The sequence below is a fragment of the Alexandromys fortis genome, unplaced genomic scaffold, assembly GCF_014885135.2.
Source record: "Alexandromys fortis isolate MF-2015 unplaced genomic scaffold, M_Fortis_MF-2015_v1.1 scaffold_144, whole genome shotgun sequence".
NCBI lineage: Eukaryota > Metazoa > Chordata > Mammalia > Rodentia > Cricetidae > Alexandromys > Alexandromys fortis.
Window position 1 is genome coordinate 2,847,677 of NW_026068021.1, and position 24,288 is coordinate 2,871,964.

Here is a 24,288-nt window from a genome sequence, read left to right on the forward strand (position 1 = left end):
AAGGCATGCTTTGATTCCAGCAGAATCAGCTCAGCAAAACAAACTAGAAATGTGGAGCGGGAGACTCCCAGTAGCCTGTCTCTGGCGGGGTTGCTGCCATTTTGCCCGGATTTTATTTATTCCATTTAATAAAGCGGCTGCGGAGGTTGGAAGCAGATGTCACGAGTCCTCTGTCGACGGAGCCATAAATACAAGTGTGTGGCACTTGGATGCCACGCGTCACCTGAGTTGTGTTTCCAGCGTATTTAATTAAAACAGATTACAACGCTGCTAGCTACATGGAGACTTCCTCACAAATGCCCTGGCATGCTGCTTTCTGGTGAGGGGACCGCACTGTGGGTGCAGCATGGTGGAGAAGCTCCAAAGAGTTCCAAGAAGTGAATGCAGGAGGCTGAAGGGAGTCACTGGAGGAACCCGGAGCCTTACTTGTGCCAGGAAATCACTCTGCCACTGCCTATAGCCCCAGCCCACTGGGCCCATCTCATAGATAAAGGACAAATACTCTTAAGAGCTGAGATCAGATGTTAAGACAGCCTTTGTAGAGGTCACACATATGATAGGCAGCCATTGGAATCCCAGCTGCATGCCAGATTGACTGTCCACCACCGCAGTTCCCAGATCTGAGCTCCGTCAGCACCCCTGCAGGGTTTGTGGGAACACTTGTAGACCAGGACCCTCTGTCAATATTGGAGCCAGTGTGTGGGCTGGAGCCTGGGAATCTCCTGTCTCTGGTTAAGTGTCTAGGATTGCTAGGGAGTGGTCTCTATGGAATCACTAACCCTGAATGGAGTGGGATGGTATAGGGTGGGGCCATTTGTCTCCTCCATTCCAGCAGAGCCCACTGCTGCCCTCAGGGCTTCCACCCCTATAACCCATACCACAGTCTGCAACTTTGAATGCCAGAGTATGCTGTCTACTCAGGAGCTGGCTGCTCTGCAGCCCCCAGAAGCAGGTGTTGTGCCTGCCATCCGTGTAGAAGGGAGAGACTCCTGCATCCATGGCTACACTCATACCCCAAGGAAAAGCCGAGCCTCTGATTCTTGGCCTCTTCAGTATTAACTCTGTCCTTGGGCGGACTCTGCCTGCTTGGGTCCATATAGGGCTGATATTCTCGTCTCGGGGGTTCTCCCAGCCAGGCTATGCTGTGGTGTTGCAGAAGGTAATACCAGCCCCCTTCAGAGCTTGGGATGGCCTGTCCCAGCCTGCATCCTCTGCAGGTTTTACTGCCTCCCCCTCCAAGCTGTCTGTCTGTGTTCCTGCAGGGGTGCTAGATCATCAGGCCGCCACTTCTCACTTCAGGATAAAAATAGCCCTGCCGAGGCTTCTGTGCAGGATGGAATGTCACAGGTGGCGCATGTCCAGGGCTTGTGTCTGAACACACACAGTCCCCAGGGCCTGACTGGGGACCATGGCCAGCGCTGTCAGTGCTTCTGCTGGGGTAAGAAAGGTGTGCTAACCTACCTGTCACCTGAACCACACCTGAGACAACTACAGCTGTGCTGGCCCAGCACTGTTGTCTGCCTCTCTAGAGCCTGTCCTGGGCTGCTGTTGCCATATCCAGCCTGGGCCCGTCTCTGGACCAGTCTGCCAACCAGTCTTCCCTGTGCATAGCCTCAAAGCTGGGCTTTGCCCCCTTCATGGTAGTAGTTTGCTGGGCAGAGTTGGTAGCTAGTGCCATGTGAACAGAGGGATGATAGTCAAACTGCCTGCGTTAGCCAGTGGCCCAGATGTTTGGGCCAGCTGTGGACAGATGAGGCACAGCTGGTGGACTGAGGTGCATTGCTGTTGTTTTCCTATGTATAGACTGTCTGTCCCTCTTTTTAAGTCTCAGGAGAAAGTACGAGCATATGGGCCCTGATGTCACTGCAAAGGGAGGACACTCACTGTGATGCCACCACAAGGAGATGCTTTCTCCATCTAGATGCCCGCAACATGAGCCCTGTGACTGCCCATCCCCCACTGCTGGGCATTGCACCCATCCTCCATCCTCAGCTCTGTGTTGTATCTCCTGGCAAGGTCTAGGCCATCATGTATACTGTCTTGGTGGAGGCAGCATTCTCCAGAGGCTCTGTGCTCGGCTGCCAACAGGACTCTGTTCTTCTGTCCTTTCTGAGAACAGACATGATGCTCACAGCCAGCCAGCCATCCTCTTTTCACTAAGGTGCTCTCTGGTGAGCATGATCTAGGATCTCAGAAGGGACCTGCCTTCTGGATGTAGGCGTGATGACTGAGCTGTCTTCTTCTCACAACAGTCTCTCACAGCAGAGCTATTGCTTACTCTGTTGTCCTCCCAGGCCGTGTGCTCTGAAGGCTTCCTCAGCCAGCCATGCTCGGCTGATCCAAGAGATGAAACCCTTGCTAGGGGAGCCATGTCATGTGCATAGTGTTTGATTCTGGCTAACTGTCCCACCAAGCATGGCTGTCTGGAGTAAGTGTTTTCTAATAGTCCTCTGGGGAACTTTGGTTATCTCCTGATCTCCTGCTGCAGGTGTCGGAGGGAGTGCTAGTGGGGCTGTGGTGGCAGCCAGCTCCTCTTCTGTCTACAGATGTGGTGGTCATAGGAGGAAGGTTGTCACCACCCTACCTTGGCCAAGGCCACGGTTAAAGCTAACTGGAGAGAGGGAGAGCGCATTCAGGTATGCCGAGGTCACTGGTCTTTACCTTCCACGTCTTTGAGGCAGGAGCTCTTATTCACACTCTGAACACCAGGCCAGCTGGCCTGAGAACTTCCAGGGAGTCCTATCTGTCTTCTGCCTTCCATTTCATCGTAGAAACGCTGGGTTTACAGATGTGTGCTACTGTGTTTATTTTTACATGGCCGTTTGGGATTTGAACTCAGATTCTCACCATTATGTGGCAAGCGCTTTATCCGCTGAGCCATTTCCTCAGCCCAGGCGTGTGTCTCTCAGTCCTTTGAAGACATGCCTGGGGTAGGTTATGAGACATGAAACCCTACAGAGAAGCCAGGTCATCCGAGTTGCTTCAGTTTGGCTGCCACTGTCACCATCATGGAGACTCGCTTAATTCCCATCCCTTTCCCTTTCAGCGCCCCAGCACTTCCTGGGCTCTGCCAGCCCTGTCTTCGCAGAGTGGTGTTTCGCTGTTGGTCCTGATTTGCATTTGGCTAATTGCTAACCATGTTAATTACCTTTCTGTGTGTTTGCCGCCTGTGTGCGTTTCCTTTTTGGGAGATGTCTGTTTGCCTCTTTGCCCGCTCTGCTGTCACACTGTTTGTTTTTCCCCTCACCACTTTGTAGCAGATCTGTGTGTGTCCTTGAGGCCAGTCAGGTGCAGGGGATGCCAGTCCCTGTCCTCCATCCCCTCACTCAAAAGCAGTAAGGGTGGTGTGTTTTGGAGCAGAGGGGAAAATCATGTGCTCTGGTGATAGACATGTAGGCCTTGTAGTTCTTCCGGTCTTGAGAGTCGCAGGTTAGACCCAAGTTCAAATCCTGCCTTGTCCACTGGCCGATTCATGACATTTGGCTTCTGGACTCATTTTCCTAAGAAAAGCTCTTCTGTGGGAGGGCATGGTGTGCCAGGAGAACACCCATAGGCACTGAATCGCCATGGTGTCTGCAGGGTGCCCAGCCTGTGGCAGCCCCAGAGAAGGAGGGCCACCCTCACAGTAGACAGAGCACAGGAAGGAGTCCCCTTGCTTGTTGCAGAGCTGACAACAGGGTAGTTCTGTTGCTCTGGGCAGGCAGCGTCCTTCCAGCTCAGTGGCGGTGACCACATCCTTGCTCTGTAAGTGGTGGACATTTATAGATGGCTCACAGCAGCTACCTGTGGTTGGGATGTATTTTTGTAAGCATCTCGGCCATGACACTTACTGCCTGCCAGGGAAGGCTCTACCAGGGCCTGTGAGAACAGATGCGTTCAGTCACTGAGGTGTGTGTGCTGTTACAGTGGGAGGCAATGTTGTGAGTTCAAGAGGATGGATCCCGTGGCACCCTGAAGCCAAGGTCTGGGCTTTTGACCCTTATAGCCTTGTGCTGGAATTGAGTCTGTGTTTGTTCTGCTGCGGCCTCCAGCAGGGCAGCCTCTAATAGCCTGCTCCATTCACCTAGTTGCTAAAGCCCGGGGAGGGTGGGGGGGGGGGACACCCTCTGGGAGGGAGGCAGTCCTTCTCTGGGTGTGGAGCCCTGTGGACGCTGCTGCTGCTGCTCAAGCACAGCCTTCTTTCTTTTGGGACAGTAGGCCAGGTGTCCCTGGTAGGGGTTTGCCCTGCCCCTTCCCAGTCTGCCTGCAGTGACTGTGCTGGGGAGCCCCTACCTTAGTTAGTGCTTCTAGAATGGGAGACTGCAGGAGGCAGCTGGCTGACTTCCTCCTCAGGCCCTCTTCCATGTATGGCTGCACAGCAGGAATTGCTGTGAGCTTAGGATTTCACACTACCCAGGGCCTGACAAAGGTGGCAGTGTGGCCCTAGCCGACTCAACATGGACTGGAGACTGAGGCGAGCCTTTCACTCCAAGGCTGGGAGGCATCTCCCCTCAACCCTGATCCTCTTGGTCTTATCTTGCAGGCTCAGCTGTCTCAGGCCCTGGAGGACCTTGGGGTTCAGAAGCAGAGAGCCGACACGGTGAGTACTGAGTGGGGGTCACTTGGTGCTGTGTGGTGAAGAGCAGCCTGAAGACAGGCCACCTGAAGTATCCATGCACAAGGGAGTTCCTGCCTTTTCCTGGCAGGACTTGGCCTACAGGCACATCCTCCTGTGTGACCATGCTTCTCCGACATTAGAAACTGCAGAGCGGAAGGAGCAGAGGTGGAAATTGAGTCTTGTTCCCACCCTCATGTGATGTCAAGGTGTGAGCCAGCAGGAGTAATGGGAGCCTTTTGGGAGTCTATAGCTAAGGGCTTGGGCCTGGCCAACATCAGCCTAAGTAACATAGGCCTGTGGGCATCAGGATGTGGGTTAGATAACACAGGTAGGGTTTGCCTGTGGTACTCAGAGTGTGGTCTCCAATTCACAAGTGTTGGCTTGTGGGACTCTGAGGGTTCTGGGCTACAGTTGAGATTCTGATCTGGGAGTGGGAGAGACCAATGGTGGAATACAGAACCAGGGGAGGTTGTACAATGCTGGGTGTGCCCACTACCCACTCACCAGGTGCTGTGGACGCAATGTGTTGCCATCAGCATGGGAGTCAGACTGTGACCAAGCAGGGCCTAAGCAGCGGAGTACCAGTCAGCTGGTAGCTGGCAGTTAAGATAGCATGGGGGAGGGGAAGGTGCCTGGGGATGCGGTCAGAGGTGGCAGGCCAGGCAAGCCTCTGGCCTAGAGTGTGGGAGCAAAGAGTGGGTGGTCCTATAGATTGTGGGGTGTTATATCTAGCAGTGAATGTGGAGGAGGGTCTGTGGACTACGGAGCGTGGTGTCTGTCAGTGGGTGGGGTGGGTCTCTAACTTTGGGAGGTTGTCAGGGGTGGTATGACCTTGTTCTACCCAGGCAGTGTTGGTTGTGGGTAGCCCTTTTGTCTCCACGTGTGGCCTCTTGGGCTTCATCCCTATGATCCAAGTGTCCAGCTTCCTTTAGTGGTGGCCTGTTTGCTGTTGCCTTGGGGAAGCCATGTGCGGGGGTGTGGAGTTTCTGTGAGCTGAGCATCAGTCTGCACAGCCCGGGGAGACCCTGATGTTCTGTGCATCAACACGCGTGGCTTCCTTGGTGTTGACCTGAATTGAAATGTACCCCGGGGCCTTGTTTTCATAATGTACACGAGGCCAAGAAGAATTAGAAATGAGTTGTGCTAAGCACATGCCAGGCCCAGGGTTCTGTGGCTAAGCAGCTTGCTGTCACCCAGGGTCCACTTTGCACAGAAGCAAGGCTGCTTGCCCTGTATTTCCCATGTCACTTTGGAGGAACTGTAGGTCCTGTGTCCATTTTAGGGGCAGGGTGCAGAAGCTGTTCCTGGGCACTTAGTACTAGGTAGATCCTGGAAGTCCGTCTCACAGGCTTCCACATCTTGGTGTGTGACTGTGGGGTACACAAAGTGGCATACGCTAAAGTCTCGCTGGTCCTCTCATCTTGTGTCCCTTATTGAAACTCCTAGTACCTGTGAAACACTAGTGCCTGACCCCCTTAGAGATTGACTTAGAATCCTGGGGTCTCTGAAAGGGTGGGACTTGACCTGTGTCGTCTGTATTGATATCGTATGCACCTTGGCATCTAGTCAGAGGAGATAGGCCCTTGCCTTCCAGCTTGTTCGAGACAGTGTTTCATTACGACTGTGTGCCCAGCTAGCTGTCCTGTGAGCTCTGTCTCCACCCCCATCCTTCCATAGGAAGGAGGACTAGGATTATAGACACTTGCTACCACTTCCAGCTTCATTTGGGTGCTGAGGAGCAAACTCATGTCCTCTGGCTTGTATAGCAAGTGCTTTTTCTCCCTGGTCTATCTCTGTAGCCCAGCCCTGCCTTTTTGCTTACCCCTGGTTGTAGGGGACTTGGGGACAATGGTGGTGCTGGATAGTTTTATGTCAGCGTGACACAAGCTAGAGTCATTAGAGAGGAGGGAGCCTCAATTAAGAAAATGCAGTCATAAGATCTCTCTGTAAGGCATTTTCTTAACTAGAGATCAATGGCGGGGGGTGGGGGGAACCCAGCCCATTGTGGGTGGTGCCTCCCCTGGGCTGCTGGTCTTGGGTTCTATAAGAAAGCAGGCTGAGCAAGCCATGGGGAGCAAACCAGTAAGCAGCACTCCTCCATGGCCTCTGCATCAGCTCCTGCCCTGTTTGAGTTCCTGCCCTCACTGCTTTTGATGATGTTTTATATGGAACTGTGAGTGAAATAAACCCTTTCCTCATGAGTTGCCATTGGTCATGTTTCATCATAGCAACAAAAACCCTAAGACAATGGTCAATGCAAGCTTATAGTGAAACATGGCTGTCTTTGACCCTAGAGAGAGGGGCAGGTGCCACAGGCTCTAAGATGCCCATATCGCTGATGCTGCTGAATGGGATGCTGGCCCCTGGGGCAGGTTTTCTTTGTGTTTGTTTAAGGTTGCAGCCTTAGCTGCCTCCTCAGCCCAGTGTTTGATCTCTGCCTCTGATTGCCTAATTTTAGGTCATTTCAAGTTGTTTATTTCCCTTCTCGTCTCCTTCCCATTTAAGAGGAAAATGAGAAGTGGCAGTTCTTGGGGACCTGTGACACAGCTGGTCACACGTGTGTTTGTCTCACAGGCTCCATCCTTCCTGCATATGCTGCAGGGTTTAGGGGCATCTTTGCAGCCTGTCTCCTGGCCACACCGAGCTTGGTGAGGGAGGTTTCCTCAGAGCAGCAGACCTGCATCTCAGGAGCACTATTCTGCTGAGCAGTGCATCAAACAAGTTACATGTCCAGCTCCACCACACAGCAGTGACCCCATGCCCAGTCATTCTCTGTCCCCTCTGGAAGCCCTCACCGCTGCATTCACTGCTGGCAACTATGTTTCTTTCCTCCATTTTATTGATTACTTATTACTTATTACTTATTTTGTTTCTTTGTGTCTGTTAGTACATATTTGAGTACATGTGTGCACATATGAATGTATGTGTGCATGCACGTGGAGATGAGAATCTCAGGTGTCTCTCATTGGTCTGGCACGTTGGCACCTAGGCTAGGCTAGCCAGTCCATGAGCCCCAGGGATCTGACTCTCCACCTCCCATCCCACCATCGCTGGGATTATAAGCATTATCCACCACTCCTGGCTTTTATGTGGGTCATGGGAGTCAGAATTAAGGTCCTCATTGCCTGTGAGGTAGTGTTTCATGATGGAACCTTCATCTCAGCCCTGTTGTTGGTGTTTTGAGTGTAGGTCCCACTCTGTAATCCAGGCTGCTAACCTCAAACTCATGATTCTCATGCCTCAGCCTCCTGAGTGCTCAGATTAGAGGCACACCCAACAACTGCCCCCTTTTCTAGACTTAAACTTGTATTTCCAGTGCCCCCCGCCCGGGTTGTGGCTCCTGGTTCTCTCTGCTGTGGCTCCCAAGAGATGCAGTTGATGTCATTTCATGTCCTTAGACCTGTAGAAGACAGGTGCCTAGCAGTGTCTTCCAGGGAACTGTGGTGAAGCCAGCCTGAAGGCCCCCCTCTAATATCCTGTTTACCTTCAGCCTGTGGTAGCCACCTCTCCTCCCATTCCCTGTTCATGGGCCCCAGGTCCACCCTCCTCTGGTTGTAACCTCTTTCCCAAGGTTACAAGTGAGTTGCCTACGAGGTGCCACTGCCTGCCAACTCCTCAGGCTTTAATAGCTCTTTTCTTCGTGGAGAAGGACCAGAGACAAAGGAGCAAGTGCACCCTGGAGCTGGCAGTGGGCTGCTCAGCCTGCCTCCGAGCCCTCTGTCTTCCTGAGGCTGAGATGTGGAGATGGAGCATTTGAGCCAGTACCATCTGACCCTGGGCAGGAGACTCCTGTGACCTGCATGTAGAGGAACCACACAGGCATCCAGCATGATCAGGGGCACAGCCTGGGTACTTGGCCTGATCCCTGCAGCTCCCAGCCCTCTGTCTGCTGGAATCTGACTCCAGGCTTGTTCACAAGTGGTAGAAGGAGAGCTGTGCCATATTGAGCTAATCGCTAATGGCAGGACAAAGGCAGCTTGACTTTGTGTTATTAATTAGTAACCTCACACTAATTAGTGAGCATGAGTGTGGTTCATGCTTCCTCTTTAAATGCAATTAATACCACAACGAGCAACGTCCTGGGCCAGGCTTGCGTTGTTAGAATGCCTCACCCTAATTAGATCCGGCTAGCAGTGGCTAGAGAAATGAGGTTTTTGATTACAACCATAAAAAGCCTCCAATATTTTATAGACTTCAGGGAGCTAGAAATGTGGATTTATTTTCTGTCTTACCAGGCATCTCCCTTCCACCCCCACCCCATCACGTGTAATTAAGCAGTCATTTCTCTTGATTACCATTTCCCCCTAATGGTTCCTCCTTGCCCTCTGTGCCTTACTGCCAATGGAGCTAGTAGATCAGGAGGGGGCCTGTGCCCCCAAAGAGACTGTGGTAGAATGGGTCTAGTACGTCTGCTGACCACTCGCTCACTCTTCCCTGTGCCATCTCCAAGGGTAACTTCTGCATATGATTTCCCTCTCTATGGCCATCCAGAAAGGAGCACATTACAGGTGAATTCTCCTCACAGGCAGATGCTCGGGGTGATGAACTAACAGCAGGTGGCTGGCCCTTGGCTGGTCAAGTGCTCACCTGGGCAGGCATGAGGCTCTGGGCTCTATTCCCTGCACTGAGTGGTGTACGGTGGAACATGCACATAATCCCATCACTCTGTTGGTAAAAGCGGGAACGTTAGAAATTCATACTCAGCTCCATCATAAGCTCAAGGCCAGCCTGGGGTACATGCGACCTGATCACAAAGAAACCAGAGACTGTATGTGTGTGTAGGAGGGTGTTGGAGACATGGCTCAGTGGTTAAGAGCACTTGTTACTCTTACAGAGGACCTGGAGTTCCATTCCTAGCTCCCATATGGTGACTCACAACCATCTGTAACTCCATGCCCTCTTCTGGTCTCACAGGCACTGGGCATACATATGGCACACATGCATACGTGTAGCCAAAATACTCATGCATAAAACAAAAATAACAATTTTTTTCTTGAGACAATGTCTCTCTAGGTATCCTTGGGTTCTCACTATCCTGCAACTCACTCCATGGACCAGGCTAGCCTGGAACTCATAGAGATTCACCTGTCTCAGCCTCCCAAGTGCTGGAATTAAAGGCATGTGTCATACCTACCTTAAAGAGAGTTGAAATTCTCTGGAACAGGAGTTAACAGGTGGTTGTGGCTACCACTGGTCCTCTGCAAGAATAGCAGTCATCTATCCAGCCCTAAATCTTGGGGGTGGGGGCGGGGAGATCACAGCACTTTGGGCCCTTAGGTTCCATATGGAGAAGGACCTGTATTCTGAGGACTGTGTGCAGTGTGTGATCCCCAGCATCTGGTCTCTTAGAGCTCTGGCTGCTCATAAGAGTCGAGGGCTGTGTGACAGCCTATCTGGGAAAGGCCTATTTAGGGTGGCATTCTGAGTCAGGATGTCATAGAAATGAGTGCTGGGGACCATTGTTTCATATGCTCTCCCCATATGTCTGGCCTGCTCACAGCCTGCCAGTGTGACCCCAGCCAACCACTTCCTGTCAGCCCATCCTGCTTCTGAGACTGACATGTTCATCCTGTCTCAGTGACTATCCTGATGTGTCACTGGGCAGCACATTCTGGAGGGACATGGTGTGTAGGGAACCTCCCATGGGGACTGCGCACTGGTTCTGCAGGCTGGATGGCCAGTTAACTTGCTGCCACTCTGTGGTGTCTGTCGTTGTTGGAATAGGCTCTTTGTGACATGTCATGAGAAGGTCTGTGTACTTGACTCCATAGTTGAACCCTCTTGTGGTCCTCCATAGAGCTGGTGGTGAAGCACCTACCTTTCTCCCATTCTGAGTATATGCCTTTGTTGGCAGGCATGGCATGCAGACTGAGGCAGGTGCCACATTGTGCAAGTGTGTCCTTGAGCTCTTGCTTCCCTGGGCTTGTTCTGAGGGAACAGGAAGGCTCCGTGGTTGTACATTGGGCTGATCTTGTGCTAACACAAAGGCATGTAGCACCAGGCAGCTGAAAGCAGCAGAAGCTCGTGGGTTTACCATCTAGAAGCCAAGAGCCCAGTGGCCAATTAGGTTTCTAGGGAAGTTGTTTCCTGGTTCCCAACCCAGCTTTGCACATTGGAAGCTCTGAAGGAACTGGCCCCATTGCGGGTCCAGTCACCCACCTCCTCATGCCACTACCCTGAAGGGGACAGACACCCTGCTGTTTTGCATGACCAAGTTAGTGTTCACTGCCCCATTTTCTACCTGAATGTCTTCCCCTAGACCCTCTGTGCCTGCTGAGGGTGCACCCTGCACATGCTCAATAGAAGGAGCAGAAGCCCCACTAAAATGGGTTGATAGTTTCCAGTGTGTCCTGCTGGCAGAGCTGTTCACATTGTTTCTGGACCTCCTCAGCCTTCCACTCTGTCTCAGTCCTTTGCATCTGAGATACTGGACTTTTCCAGGCCTGGCCTGTGGGGTCCCTAGAGTGAAGTTACACAGACTCAGCGCATACCCTGCCACTTGCCTTCCAGCTGCTGACCTATCTATCCCTCATGGGGTTCAGCCAGCTTGCTCTGCAGCAGCCCACTCCCTGGGCTGGGCACCTGGAGCTGCCAGAATTCCCTTCCGTGGATTTGGAGTGATGAGCTGGCTGTCCTGGGTAGAAACTATAAGCTGGCCTCTCTGAATGCTTCCCACTTAGGTGGCCCATTGCATCCAGGAGCAAGGTGCCTGGTGGCTGGCACTGGCTATGCAGCCTCAGGTACCCCATATCTTTCTCCAGGCTGAAGAGGAAATAGAGACTTCAGCTTAAGGCCCATCTCTCCCTTTACCAAGAAGCAGCACTTCAGACACTTCCCTGGGTCCCAGTGGGCCTATAGCCGACCTAGACAGTGGACTCCATTCAGAATTTTCATTGTCATCTCAGAGTAACCTCTTGGAGACCTGAGACATCTTCCCAGAGTAGGCTTTAGAGAGCTGGTGGTAGCTTGAGAGCCCTCCAGAGCCCTAGCCCTGGTCCCGTCACCACCATCTGTGTACTTGGCCCAGATGGAGACTGTTGTGTATCAAGCATTGGATGACGAAACTGCTTAGGCATATTATACAGATGGGTATGCTCACACTGGTGCCCAGCAGCGGCTTCATTAATTACAACTGCTGGCCCAAAGGGCAGGGCGCTGAGCTCCTGCTCTGGTTATTACTTTGTAGAATTAAGTATGACTCCCAGAATCAAACCATGAACCACTCAAACCACAACACATGATCTCTATTGAGAGTTGTGTCTTGCTGGGGAGGCAACCACGAGCATCCTTAGAATTGAATATCAATGATGCTTCAGGGCAGAGAAGAAAGCTGATGGGGCATATAGATAGAGATGCAGGGCAGGGCCCGGGGCTGGGCTGCACAGAGCCATGGGTATCTGGGCCCAGTGTGGGCAGCTTTCTTGGAAGAGCATCCCTGGTTCTGCTGTAGGTTGAATTTGTGCCTTCCTGAGCTGCCAGAGAACTCTGTCTTAAGTGTTGGGGCTTCTCACATGGGGAGGGGGAGGGGGGGTATCAGCCACCAGACAGCCTCCTGCAATCCCTGGGGATGTTCATCTTAATCACACATGAGAGGTCAGCTCTCTGAACAGGATCAGAGTCTGCTTTTGTGAGAGCTGCCATGGTGAGTAGCCTCCAGCCAGACTAGCCAGGAAGATGAAGTTCCAATACCAGGAATGACGGAAGTGGCCTGTATTTGTTCTCAATTGGCAAGCACACTGCCAACTGAGCTGCATCCTGCCTCCCTTCACCCCATCGCCAAGCTGTGCGTTCTGCTGTGTGGTTAGTTCTTCATGTATTCTACACACTTGACCACTCTCTGAGCTCAGCTTCAGCAGTGCTGCAGCTCATCCTGTAGACCGTTCTCACTCCAGCGTCCTTTGGCAAACAGAAATGTGATGTTGTGGTGAGGCCCATGTTATCTGTTGTCATAGCTCAGAAACCATTGCAGGATCCAGAGCTGGGAAGATCCAGTCCTTCATTCTTACCCGTGTGTCTTTCATTCCATCTTCCCCTTTCTGTAAATTTTCCTTCTAGTGACTTTGGTCTCACATTTTAGTTCTGACCCACTTTAAGTAATTTTTTTAAATATGGCATGAGTTAGGGCCCCAGCCTCACTCCCATGTGTGCATGTATGTCCACTTGTCCTCTCCCCGCTCTGTAGTCTCATTGTAGGCCTCATTGATGACCAGCTGGCCAAACTAGTTTGTGTTCATTGCTGGACTTGCGTCTAATTCAGCCTGTGACTTCTTCATTATGCCAGTGCCTCAGTTGTTGTCTTTGTGTCCTGCTCTTAGGTTGATGTGAACCTTCCAACTTTGTGTTCCCACCCTTGCAATGTGATTAAATCTGATTGTCAGCTTCACAGGATGTAGAATCACCCAGGAGACAAACCTCCATGCATGTCCATCTGGGGGAGTCTCTAGATTGGGTTAACTCAGATAGGGAGACCACCCAGATGTGAGCGGCATCATTCCCTAGGCCAGGGACCTGGACAGAATTAAAAGGAGAAAGTGAACTGAGCACCAGTGTCTATCTCTCCCTGCTTCCTAACCGTGGATGTGATGTGACAAGCCACCTCACGCTTCTTGCACTATGATGGACTGTGTACCCTTAGACGGTGAGCCATATAAACCTTCTTTCATTAAGTTGCTTTTGTCAGGGATTTTGTTGTAGCAACAAGAAAAATAGCCATTGTACCCCTTCAGTATCACCTTGACTATTCAGAATCCCTTGCAGTTCCCTATGAATTTTAGCATAAGCAAAAAAATAAAAAAAATAAAAAAGCAAGCAAACAGACAAAAAAGAACAACCCAGTTTTAGGTGGAGTTCTGTTTTGTTTTGTTGTTTCTGTTTTTTTTCCCTGTGCATGGAAATCCAGCCCAGTGCTGCACGTGCACTGTCCCGAGCCACACCCCCAGCCAATGTTTACAGTTTCAATAGAGTGACAGTGATACTGTAGATCGCTTATTTGACTCAGACCCCGTGACCCAAGCTCTACCTGCTGCCCCTGCACCGAGGTTTCCTGTATGGCAGCCCCAGGCTGACTGAAGTTAGACTCTAAGACTCCCACAGAGACAGTGCTCACCCTGTGGTTCCCTCTGCACTCCTTCAGACCTGACCTGGCCCAAGCAGAGACCCAAGAGTCTTTGGTTCATCTAGCTGTTAGAGTAGGGGCCCTATTGTTGTCCCTTCTCCACACCGAGGAGTGGGAGATCACAAAAACGTCCTAGGGGAATGTTGCCCCACCAGGCCTGCTGGCTTCAGTAAAGCCAGACCCTTAGGTCATCTGCATTTCCTCTCATTCAGCCTCTGCCCCACTGTGCCCATTAGAGCTCAGATGAGGAACAGGGTAGGGGAGAGCAGAACCTGACAGAAGTTAGAGTTTTAACATCACGTCATGTCCCTGGTCCAAAGGAGGAGTGTGGTGCGTCCTTGCACCTGTGATGAGGTGTGCCAGCATGAGGTGTAAGGATGCTTTGATAGCAGAAGCTGATGTGAGTTCTACCCTGGATATTTCTGTGAGTACCTTTTGTATTTTTGAGATGTGGTCTCATGAGCCCAGGCTAGCCTTAAACTCACTACATAGCTGATGCTGGTTCTCCTTTCTCTACTTCCCAAGTGCTGGGATTACAGCATGTACCACTAGTCCCCCTTTATGCCTGCAGTTTCAGTGCCTGATCCATGAGTGGGCAGTACAGGGGGCAGGAGAGAGGAGGTAAAAGGGTCTTCCTTCAGGCACAGCAGCAGGACCAGCATTTGGAAGTTTGGTCTGATAGGCTTGTTGGTCAATGTGCTGTTTAGATTCTATAGTAGTCCTTGGTGGGGCTGCTAGGATGGAAAAAGACGAAGGCCCGGAAAAGTCTATGTCATTTGCTCAGGTCAGTGGCAGGCTGGGTCCTTCACATTCCCTGCCCTGATTTAAAGTGAGTCCTGCCCCACCTTAGGGACTGGTGTGTCCGTCATCGTATTATCCTGCCAGGCCTGGCATACTGTCCCTGCTCTCTGCTCTGTAGTCCTGGAGCCTATGTGGTATGCGGTAGGGAGGACAGCACTGGAATAGGAGCCTGGAGGTGGAGAGCCTAGCTAGGAAGAGCAGTCATCCTCAACTTCTACCTATAGCTCGCAGACCTGGGTGAATGTTTGCTCTCGAGGAACCACAGTCTTGATGGGCAGCAGGCAGCAGGCAGCATCCCCAGCCCCATTATAAACAAGCACAGCCGACTGAGAGATGCATGCTCGCTGTCCCCAGAGCCTGGTGTCCAGCTCCACCCAGGTGTGGAGAATGTCAGGAGCAGTGTCTGCCCTGCCAGAAGAGTGCCAAAAGGGAGAATACTCGTGTGCCCACTGGTCTTGGAGAGTAGAGTGGGCAGCGCCAGCATCTCTTGGACATTCAGTTTGAACAAAACAGGAGATGGGGCAGTGGCAGGTGGTGAAGCAACCCTCACCCAGCATGCACAGGGCTCCTCTTCACCTCGTTCCCCCCTCACTTGGCAGGCATGTGCATTGGGGCCCACTGCTCAGCTGCAAAAGAACCCTCCAAAAAGCACTTTGTGTGTGAAATCCTTTTAGCAGGATGAGTTTGGAATCTGGCCCGTGGTTTGAGGCATTTGGCAGGGTCCCTGAAGACACAATCCAATTAGTCCCATGTTTTCTTGTTTTTATAACTGACTCTAGACCCAGGTTTTCCTCAGTGAAGTAGAAAATAGGTATAGGCTACAACAGTCATGCACAACTAGATTTCTCTTCCCTTCTTCCCTTGTCTACCAGTCACAAATTTGAGTCAGCTCCCATTGGCTGGAAGGGAGCAGATGCCCTCAAAAGGGAGGACAGGAGTTGCCTCATGAAGCCAAGGTCCTAGGGCCTGAAACCAGGTGATGGCAGATTGTCATGACACATTGTAGAACAAATGTGTGATAGGATGACTGTGGCTATACTGGGCATATACGGTAGAGACGGGATATGAATTGTGGTAGTGAAGGGAAAGGTCTTGGGCAAGGGAGGGGATAAGTGGTAGAGCCCCTGCCTAGAATCCCCCAGTGAGGGGCTAGAGTGTGGCTCAGTGATAGAGCCCCTGCCTAGAATCCCCCAGTGAGGGGCTGGGGTGTGGCTCAGTGGTAGAACACCTGCCTAGAATCCCCCAGTGAGGTGTTGGGGTGTGGCTCAGTGGTAGAGCCCTGCCTAGAATCCCCCAGTGAGAAGTTGGGGTTGGCTCAGTGGTAGAGCACCTGCCTAGAATCCCCCAGTGAGGGGCTGGGGTATGGCTCACTGGTAGAGCTCTAGGTTCTATCCCTAACACTGCAAATAATAAAAATGAAGCCCACTTGATGTGTTGCTCCTAAAGAGCTGGGTTTGAGGTGACTCTAGGTCAGAACCTCACCATGGGCTTATGCTCCAATCATTAGCCTATGCTGTGGGTCAGAAGAGTGGCTACAGTGGAAGCCAGTGCTGAACAGTGAGGTGGGGGGCCAGCCACCAGATAGTGGCTAGGAACCTGCTGCAGGTTCAGTGGGGGTGGGGGGGTTGTTAAGCATAAACCTGAGGCTGCAGATGCAAATGAGAGGGTCCATGTTTGCTCTGAATGTTGTGATGTGAGCCAGTACTTCCCACTCCTTCCCTGCAGACCATGGAGAAGTGGCAGGAATCAAAACAAAACTGCAAACTTCTGTAGAGCGGAACCAAGCCACAAGCAGGAGGCACGTGGCCTCTGGTGGAGGACCAGCATTGTGTGGATTGCTTAAAGCTGTTTGCCAGGGGATGGTGGGGCAAGGCTTCAGGAAGAGACCCTGGGAAGGGGAGGATCAGGTAACCTGCTTGTTGGTGAGACGCTTCCTGCCAGGTAGTACTAGACCTTAGGCTGCAGCAGTGGCCTGGCAGGATTCAGGTGCTGTCCTGGTCCACAGGACTACAGTGGGCACTAGGGTCCCTGTTCCTATGGCTAGACGCAGGTCACGCTTGCTGTGAGACTAAGACTTGGGTCTCAATGGAGGAAACAGTGGTTCTCATTGTACCTGCAGGAAGGCTGTGAGATTGACTCCTAGCAAAGTAAGAGGACTGTTCTCCCCTCCATGTCACCTCAGGTATGGAGCTGGCTCTGATAGGAGATTAAAGGAAGGAGGCTGGGGAGCAGGATGGAGACATCCATAGGCAAAGAAGTCGACCCCAAGCTCACAGTTTGTCAGAAAGTGGAATTTAACTGTACTTAGAACCTGGAACATGTGTTGGCCCAGAGCAGCAATGACCGGGCTGAGTGAGGAAATGCAGCTGTTCAGGAGGGAGGCAGGAGATCACAGAGCACAGGGAGGGAGAGCCATGGCAGAGGCCGAACAGCATCGGCTGTGAGAGCCATGTCTGTCATGTGGAAGATGTAGGTCATATGGGTAGACATGGCATCCCTGAGTGCCAGGTGTGCTGATGCAGCTCCTATGAGCAGTTAGAATGTGCAGTACATGCACACTCACAGCGCCATGAGTGCCGGGTAGTGCAGGGTGCAGGTGTTTAGAAAGAAGCAACAGAGATGAGGGAATAAAACAAGGGCTTCTCCACCATTGCCAGGGAAGCTGTGGGACAGATGGAAAGTCACCATGAAGATGTAGAAGCATATTTAACTGTGTCTTGGGACCCACCAGAGGATTAGGGCTGATAGGCTCCTGCTGTCAATAGAGAGAGCTTGTAACTGGCTATAAGGTGTGGGTTACAAGAATAAAAAGACCAAGACGGCCAGTAGCCTGCTTTTAAAAGCTCATGGTGGGTTTCTGATGGTCTGTGGTGTAAGGAGGGGATGGAGGCCTGGCCAGGGACAGGCAGAGATGTCATGAGTCACCATTGTGAGCAGAATAGAAAGGGGGAGCCCCACTGTCACCTTCATCTGTCCAGGGCCCCAGGGATGAGTGCAACTGCCCACTCTGGGGAAAGAAGTCTTAAGTGTATTGGTCGGAGCTGAGCCAACAGACACACCAAGTCACAAGGCTTTATTTGGGCATTAGGCCCAGCAGGTAAAAATGTGGCATTATCTGTCACCAACTGTGTACAGTTACCAAATGAGGAGGGTGGCATTACCTAACTAGTCAGACATTCAATGGGACATGTCCTAGGTACAGTCCAGCACAGGAAGGTATGGTTGCAGCGTAAAGCAGGCAGTACTTAGCAGCACAAATGCTGAATAGCAAGACACACAAAAGAAAACACGTTCAGAAGACAGAAGGCAGAAAGCACAGGATCCCAATGCAATAGACATCAGTACAGACAGAGATCAGGATATGAATGGGCTAAACTCTGCTACTAAAAGGAAAAGACTTTCTGATGAGTTCCACTTAGAACCAAAGAAATTGGACCAGGTGGCTGCCAAGGCCACTTGGCATTTGTAAGCATCTGAGCAGGCATCAGCTATTCGTGCCTCATCTGAATTCAAGCCAGAAAGCATTGCGGGAAGCGGGCAGATGCTCCTCCCAGTACTGAAGGTACACAAGGACATCTGTACTGCACTCTGTAGGGAGCATGGCAGTACACAGAGAGACAACTGTTTCCATGATCGCAGAGCATGCATGTGTATCTGACCAGTCTCTCCAAAGCCAGAGAGCTTTACAACTGAGGACTTGCTCTTTATGAGGCCAGCAGAATGGGTCCTCAGGTAAAGACACGGCACAAACCTTATGACCTGAGTTTGATCTCCAGGACTCATACAGTGGAATGAGAGAAAAATCCCTGCAAGTTGTCCTCTGAACTACATATCCAAACTGAGGCTACATGTGCATAGCCAACGCGTGTGCATGCACGAGCACACACAAATGCATACATGCAGCTCTTGCTGTAGCATCACGCACCATGTAGTCTTGTTACCTTCTTCATCAATAAGAAACAGGAAGTACTTCCAGCACAGCCAGTCTCAGGGGCCATTCCATCAGATTCTCAAAACTGTGAGGCCTGCCACAGCACATAAGCCATGCTTGCGTGTGGAGGCAAGGGAAGGACTCTGGAAATAAACAATGTGTGGCTAGCGCCTCACCGTGGAGGAACTGTACCATCGATGACAGTGTCAGCGTGTTAGGAACAAAAACCAGCAGCATGTTAAGATGACACCATCCTTGGGACAAGGTAGATCGCTCAGCCAGTAAAGTGTTGTGCTGTCCCCAGAACTCATGCAAAAATGTGGACTTGTAATCCCAGCACTGGGGAGGTGGAGACAGGTGGATCCCAGGAATTCACTGGCCAGCTGCCTAGATAACTGTCAAGTTCCAGTGTGTCCTTAGGCCCCGTGTGCATCTCTTTGGAGAAATGAGGCTGAGGGCACGCAGGGAACAAGGGTCAGCTCCCGGTGACTTTCCTGCTGCTCAGGAAGCCACTGGTTCAGCAGCCATCTGCTTTCCCCCTGGGCCTGGCTGATTGAGCTTGCCTGTGTTGTCTGTGCCTGGGATGTGTCTGGCTCCCTGTCCATACCCCACCCCTCCCAGCAGATGTGTAGAGTAGCCTGCAGACCATGGCCCAGGACAGGCAGGCAGTTCATATCACCGTGTAGAAAATGCTGTGACGTTCCATCCCAGCAGTGGTAACTCTAGACTGTGATCTCTGCTCGCATTGTCCCTCTCTGTCTTTGAGGTTCTGTAGCTCTCCTCAGTGCGTGAATGTCTGTCTCCCCACCTAATCTTGGATCAGGAGCATGGGGAAAGTGAAAACTGTGTTTACCTGACTCAGAATGCCTTGTGGCCTGGGGGTCTAGGCTATGGGGTGTCTGGCCAGACGACCGTCTTTCCCAGGCCCGCAGCGCAAACTAGGCATCTCCCCTGGGGATGTTCAAATATAGACTTCAGGACTTTGGGGATGGGTCAGGGACCTGGGCTGTGGGTCTCTGTACAGGCTGACCACTTACCCTGTGTTTCCTTATAGCTGGAGATGGAGCTGAAGATGCTAAGGGCCCAGACAAGCTCAACTGAGACCAGCTTCCCATTCTGCAAGGAGGAGGTGGATGCACTCAGGTATGGCCTCCTCTCTCAGCCTCTGGCCGCCCATGTGTCACTCCCTAGAGCTTGAGCAGAGTCCATCAGAGACCTTGCCTTGTTGCCTTCCCAAGGCTGTTTGCTTCTGTTACGTTGTTTGCTGAAACCCTTGTATCACGTGTCAGGTCAGCACCGACAGCTGTCCTCCTAGCCTTGGTTCTCCACACTCAAGAGGAGCAGAGGCTCCTGTCAGGGTGTCCATTAGGACGTGCCTTGCTGCCAGCAACATGAGGCACCAGGCCTAGCATGGGTGAGCGGCAGGCCACACAGCCAGCAGTGAATTGAAGGATGCAAGCAAGCATCTTTCAGAGACTGCCTCACAGAAAGACGAACAGTCTGGCCAAGCTTCAAACCTCGGGTGTGACTCTTTGCAGGGCACCTCTGGTGCCTGTTTGGAGACAACTTATTGCTTTTGCCATGTGCGTATGTGTGTGCATGTGTGGGTGTTCAAATGCTTATGCATATGTGTGTGCACGTGGTGGGGTATTTTCTGCAAATGTCCTCCACCTTAATTCTTGAGATAGTCTCTAACTGAGCTCTCCAGTTCAGCTAACCTGGCTGGCAGTGAGCTCCAGGGTCTTACTGGCTCTGCCTCCACAGCACTGGGGACTACAGGCACATGTCCCCACAAACAGAACTGCCAACAGTTTCTTTCCTGGCCTGCCGTTCTTGCTTCTGCCTGAAACGACTTGGATGGCCATCATCCCTGCCCTGGCATCTTGTCAGAGGCAGCAGGGTGAGTTGATCACCCCCTGCAAGCCTTCCTCCTGCTTTGCAATCAGGACTTGACAGCTTAGGAGCTGCTATGGGGACCTAGGGAACAAGAAAATCTTGTAGACACTGGGGTCTTGATGAGATGGCATGGAGCTTGGGGGGACGGGGGGAGGCAGTCTTCTCAGGCTGGTCTCTTGGTGTCCCAGAGACTGTATGGGGTTCCTGTCTCTGTATGGAATTGGCCTTGTCTCTGTTAGACTCTTCTGACTTCTGTCTCTCTTTGGGTAATGACTGGTGACTGACTCCCTGCTTTGCAGGGCTGTTGAGGTCAAAGTAAGGAAGGCTTACTTCTTGACACCTTTCCAGAAGCGCTCATTGTATAGTGCCGAAGACTCTTATGGGCTAGAGGTTTCCTCTCATTGCCAAAGTACTTCTCATAAAGACCCAGGCCTGGAAAGTAGCTCTGTGGGGATACCAGGCACAGAGCTGTTTGTTTGCATTTGTCCCAGCGTGGCATGTGCTGTGCACTGTCAGGGCAGAGCAGAGTGGATAATTGACTGGCCAGCAGAGCCACACATTCCGTCTTCATCAGCTCATAGCTTAATGGGGACATTATTCACATGGACTTGTGGCTGTTTAATTATGGGTAGTGCTGTGAGAGCTGGTGTCTGGAGATAGGGTTCCTGGGACATGCATCTGGGTGCAAGAGGAGAGTGCTGGTGCTGTGGCTGAGTGTATGGAGAATTGGTGTGGCCCGGGCGAGTAGCGTGATCTTCATCCTGTGAGTGATGGTGAGCCATTAGGCATTTTAAAGCAGAAAAACGACATGATCTGATTTGTAGCATCAAGCATTGCTGGCTGCCTAGGCCAGGCAGAGGAACTTGGCAAGGCCAGGCAGCCGTGCCCAGGCCAAGTGCTGGGAAGCATTTGTTGTGAGACTCATCCAAGCTGGAGAGGCTGCTCCTGGGCAGACACAGCGAGCACTCCCACTGATACTTCACAACATCTATTCTGTGATAAAGACCCTCGTGGGCAGCTGGCTGAGGGTGGGTCTACTGGACCCGGAAGCATATTCCATGCAGACCCTAGGTACCTGAAGCTGAGGACAGCAGAGTCGAGGCCGCTTTCTTTTTGCCTCTGACTGGGAGGTGCTGGTTGAGAGGTGCTACCTCTAGGGCTGAGGAGATGAGGTAAAGCAGCTGCTGGTCTGCAGTCACTGCCCTACGGGGTCCTTAGGGCCACACAACTCCGTGTCAGCTGGTGGGCAGAGGACTTGGATTTGGGTATGGGCAAGTGTCAAAGTCACAGTGTTGGATAGCTGCATGGCCCCCAATGCAACTCCATTCTCCTCATACAATGGGCACTGTGTTGTCTGAAGGCCTGTCCTCCCCACAGCCTCTTGTGTGGTTGGTGGGGGTGTGGGCCAGAGTGCATCAGGTTTGTGGGGAAGAGAGTCAAGTACACTGCAGGTCTGATGATTTTTAAATTTCGAAAAGGGGCTTTGGTGCTAACATCGTCCTAAGAACCAAGCCTCCTGTCCACAGGTCTCCTAAGGAGAACAGCACTGTGAGTGAGGTGCCTTCGTAGCTGCTAAGAACCAGGTCGGTGCATCTGCAGGGGCTTCAGCCCATGGCCCTGCTGGTGCTTCTGCTTTCCAGCGGAGGGAAACCGGGGCTGTCCAGGTGGCACCTGTGAGCTTGGTGCATGCATGTGAAGAAGTCTAGATGAGCAGGGCTTCTGTGCAGTGAGCTCAAATGACTCAGGCTGGACCAAGCATGCAGGTCTTAACTTACTTGCCTAACTTCTCTCCTTGAGCCTGGCATAAGTCTCCTGAGTCCTGTCCCAAAGGACAGCTGCTTACTCTTCAGTCCCTATAGCTGTTGGTGGGGGTTGTCTTCTGCCATCTCTCATCCTTTGTCATAACTTACTTTCTTTTGCTGTGATAAACATCATGGCCACAGAAGCAGCTTTGGGAGGAGAGAGTTTATTTGGCCTACGTGTCCCAGTCCTATCACAGGGAATCCAGGGCAGTAAATCAAGCAGGAACTGAAGCAGAGACCGTAGGCGAGCACTGCTTACTGACTTTTCCTCATGGCTTGCTCCTCTTGTACCTTCCAGCACTTCCTGCTCAGGGGTAGTACTGCCCACGTCAATCACAAATCAGGAAAATGCTCCACAGACTTGCCCTCCTTGTCAGCTTGATGGAGGGAGGCAGTTCCTCCACTGAGACTGCCTCCTCCCAGATGACTCCAGCTTGTATCAAGGTGACTAAATAAATATTCTAAAAACAAATACCAGCACAGACCTTTGTTGGCACTAGCATGCTTGGTTCCACTTTTCCTGTCAGCTCTGTCAGACATTGTAGCATTGTGCCTCGGTTTCCCACAGTGCCACAGTAGGGTCAGTGTCCTGTTATCTTGAGCATGTTCTGTGCATGGCATCTTGCTTTGCTGGGATACCACACTGGGACCCATTGTGCTGTCTTCTGGCTCGAGGGTACTCAGAGGGGCAGCCCACTTCCACTGAGGAGCCGAGTCTTTAGACTTCTGTTGCTGCCCCACTTCCCCTTGGAAGGGACACTGGCCATGTGGATTCTGAAGTTTCACCTTCCTCCAGCTGGGCAAGGGTGGGGGGCCCTTATTGAAGCTGCCCTCTTGGAACAAGAGTCCTCCTCTCCTTTTGATCCCTCTCCTGATCCTGAAGAGCCTTTCCTACTGGTCCTTCATGCAGCTCCTGAGGAGGGCCACTTCTGAAGTGGTTGACTCAGAGGAAGACAGCTGACATGAGAGCCCTGCCTCAGGTCAGCCTGCCCTTCACTCTAGACAGTCACTGCAAACACAGCCAGCTAGCAGATGCAGAAGACAGGGCAGGGTAGCTGCTGCTACCCAGCACACTGTGAGGATGGGCTATAGCCATGTGTATTTGCATGGAGCTATTGGCTACACATAAGGGGCCCAGGGCTGAAGAGACGGTTCCATGAGTAAAAAGCTTGCTACACCAGCATGAGGTGCTAAGTTTGATCCCCAGGACCCATGTTTGTTTGTTTGTTTGTTTGTTTGTTTGTTAAAGTCAGGTATTGTGACTTATGTAATCCTATCCCTGGGAAGGTAGAGACAGGAGACAGGAGGAGCCCTAGGACTCACTGGTCAGCGCATCTAGCTGGTGAGCTCCAGGTTCAATGAGAGATCATATCTCAAAAGTTAAGATAAAGAGGGGAAGACTAGACACCTGTTGTTGACCCCTGGCCTCCACAGGCATGCACACATAGGCACAAAATTTGCACAGCTATTTGTATTGTATCCGAATTGCACACACCTGTGGCTTTGCATGGCCCTTCCATGAAGCCAGGAGCACCAGTGCAAAGCTAAGTGGTGGCAGCTGAGGGCCTCTCGCCTGGAACAAATCTGGGCTCGTTACTTTCCACTGTCAGACAGGAGCTCTGACAAATCCTAAGTGTCTGCGGGTTTAGCAGCTGGGTAGACTGTGGGCTTGCATGTCTGGGCCAGAACCTGTTAGTCACACTCCACAACCTCTCTCCTTCCCTGGCCCTGTTCACCGCCTGCGGGGGCCCCAGCCTGAGCAGGCATTCCCAGACTCTAGGGGGCCCGAGGTTACCGTGCCTATTGGCCTTTCTCGGGGAAAGCAGGAACTCCATGACTGGGTCACCCTCTCCAGGAGAGGGCTCAGCAAGTTGCAGGAGACCTTTTGTTTGGACAGCTTGTCATTTGTCATTGTGTCTTCACAAGCGGGGCTTGTCTGGACTGTTTCACCGGGGTGCTCATGGCAGGCATCGTCTGACCTCCTCTTGTGGCCCAGTATGTCTTTGGAAGCTCAGACCTGGAGGCTGTGGTCCAGACAGCTCCTGGGAGCTGAGTATGGGACAGCAGTCTCTGCTGACAGTGACGGGACATCCTTCCTAACCTGACAGCCTGTCCTCTGTGCAGAGATCTCGTCCTTTCAGGAGAC

At 52.0% G+C, this 24,288-nt stretch overlaps 1 protein-coding gene across 1 annotated transcript in view; it reads left to right on the top strand.

Annotated features, from left to right (window-relative positions):
* Mad1l1 (mitotic arrest deficient 1 like 1) overlaps window positions 1-24,288 on the top strand; it is a 315,330-nt gene that overhangs the window by 185,526 nt on the left and 105,516 nt on the right. Inside the window, exons 13-14 of the mRNA XM_050163154.1 lie at window positions 4,523-4,579; window positions 19,499-19,587. Coding sequence (XP_050019111.1) covers window positions 4,523-4,579; window positions 19,499-19,587 — 146 coding nt within the window. The remainder of the gene's footprint in view (window positions 1-4,522; window positions 4,580-19,498; window positions 19,588-24,288) is intronic.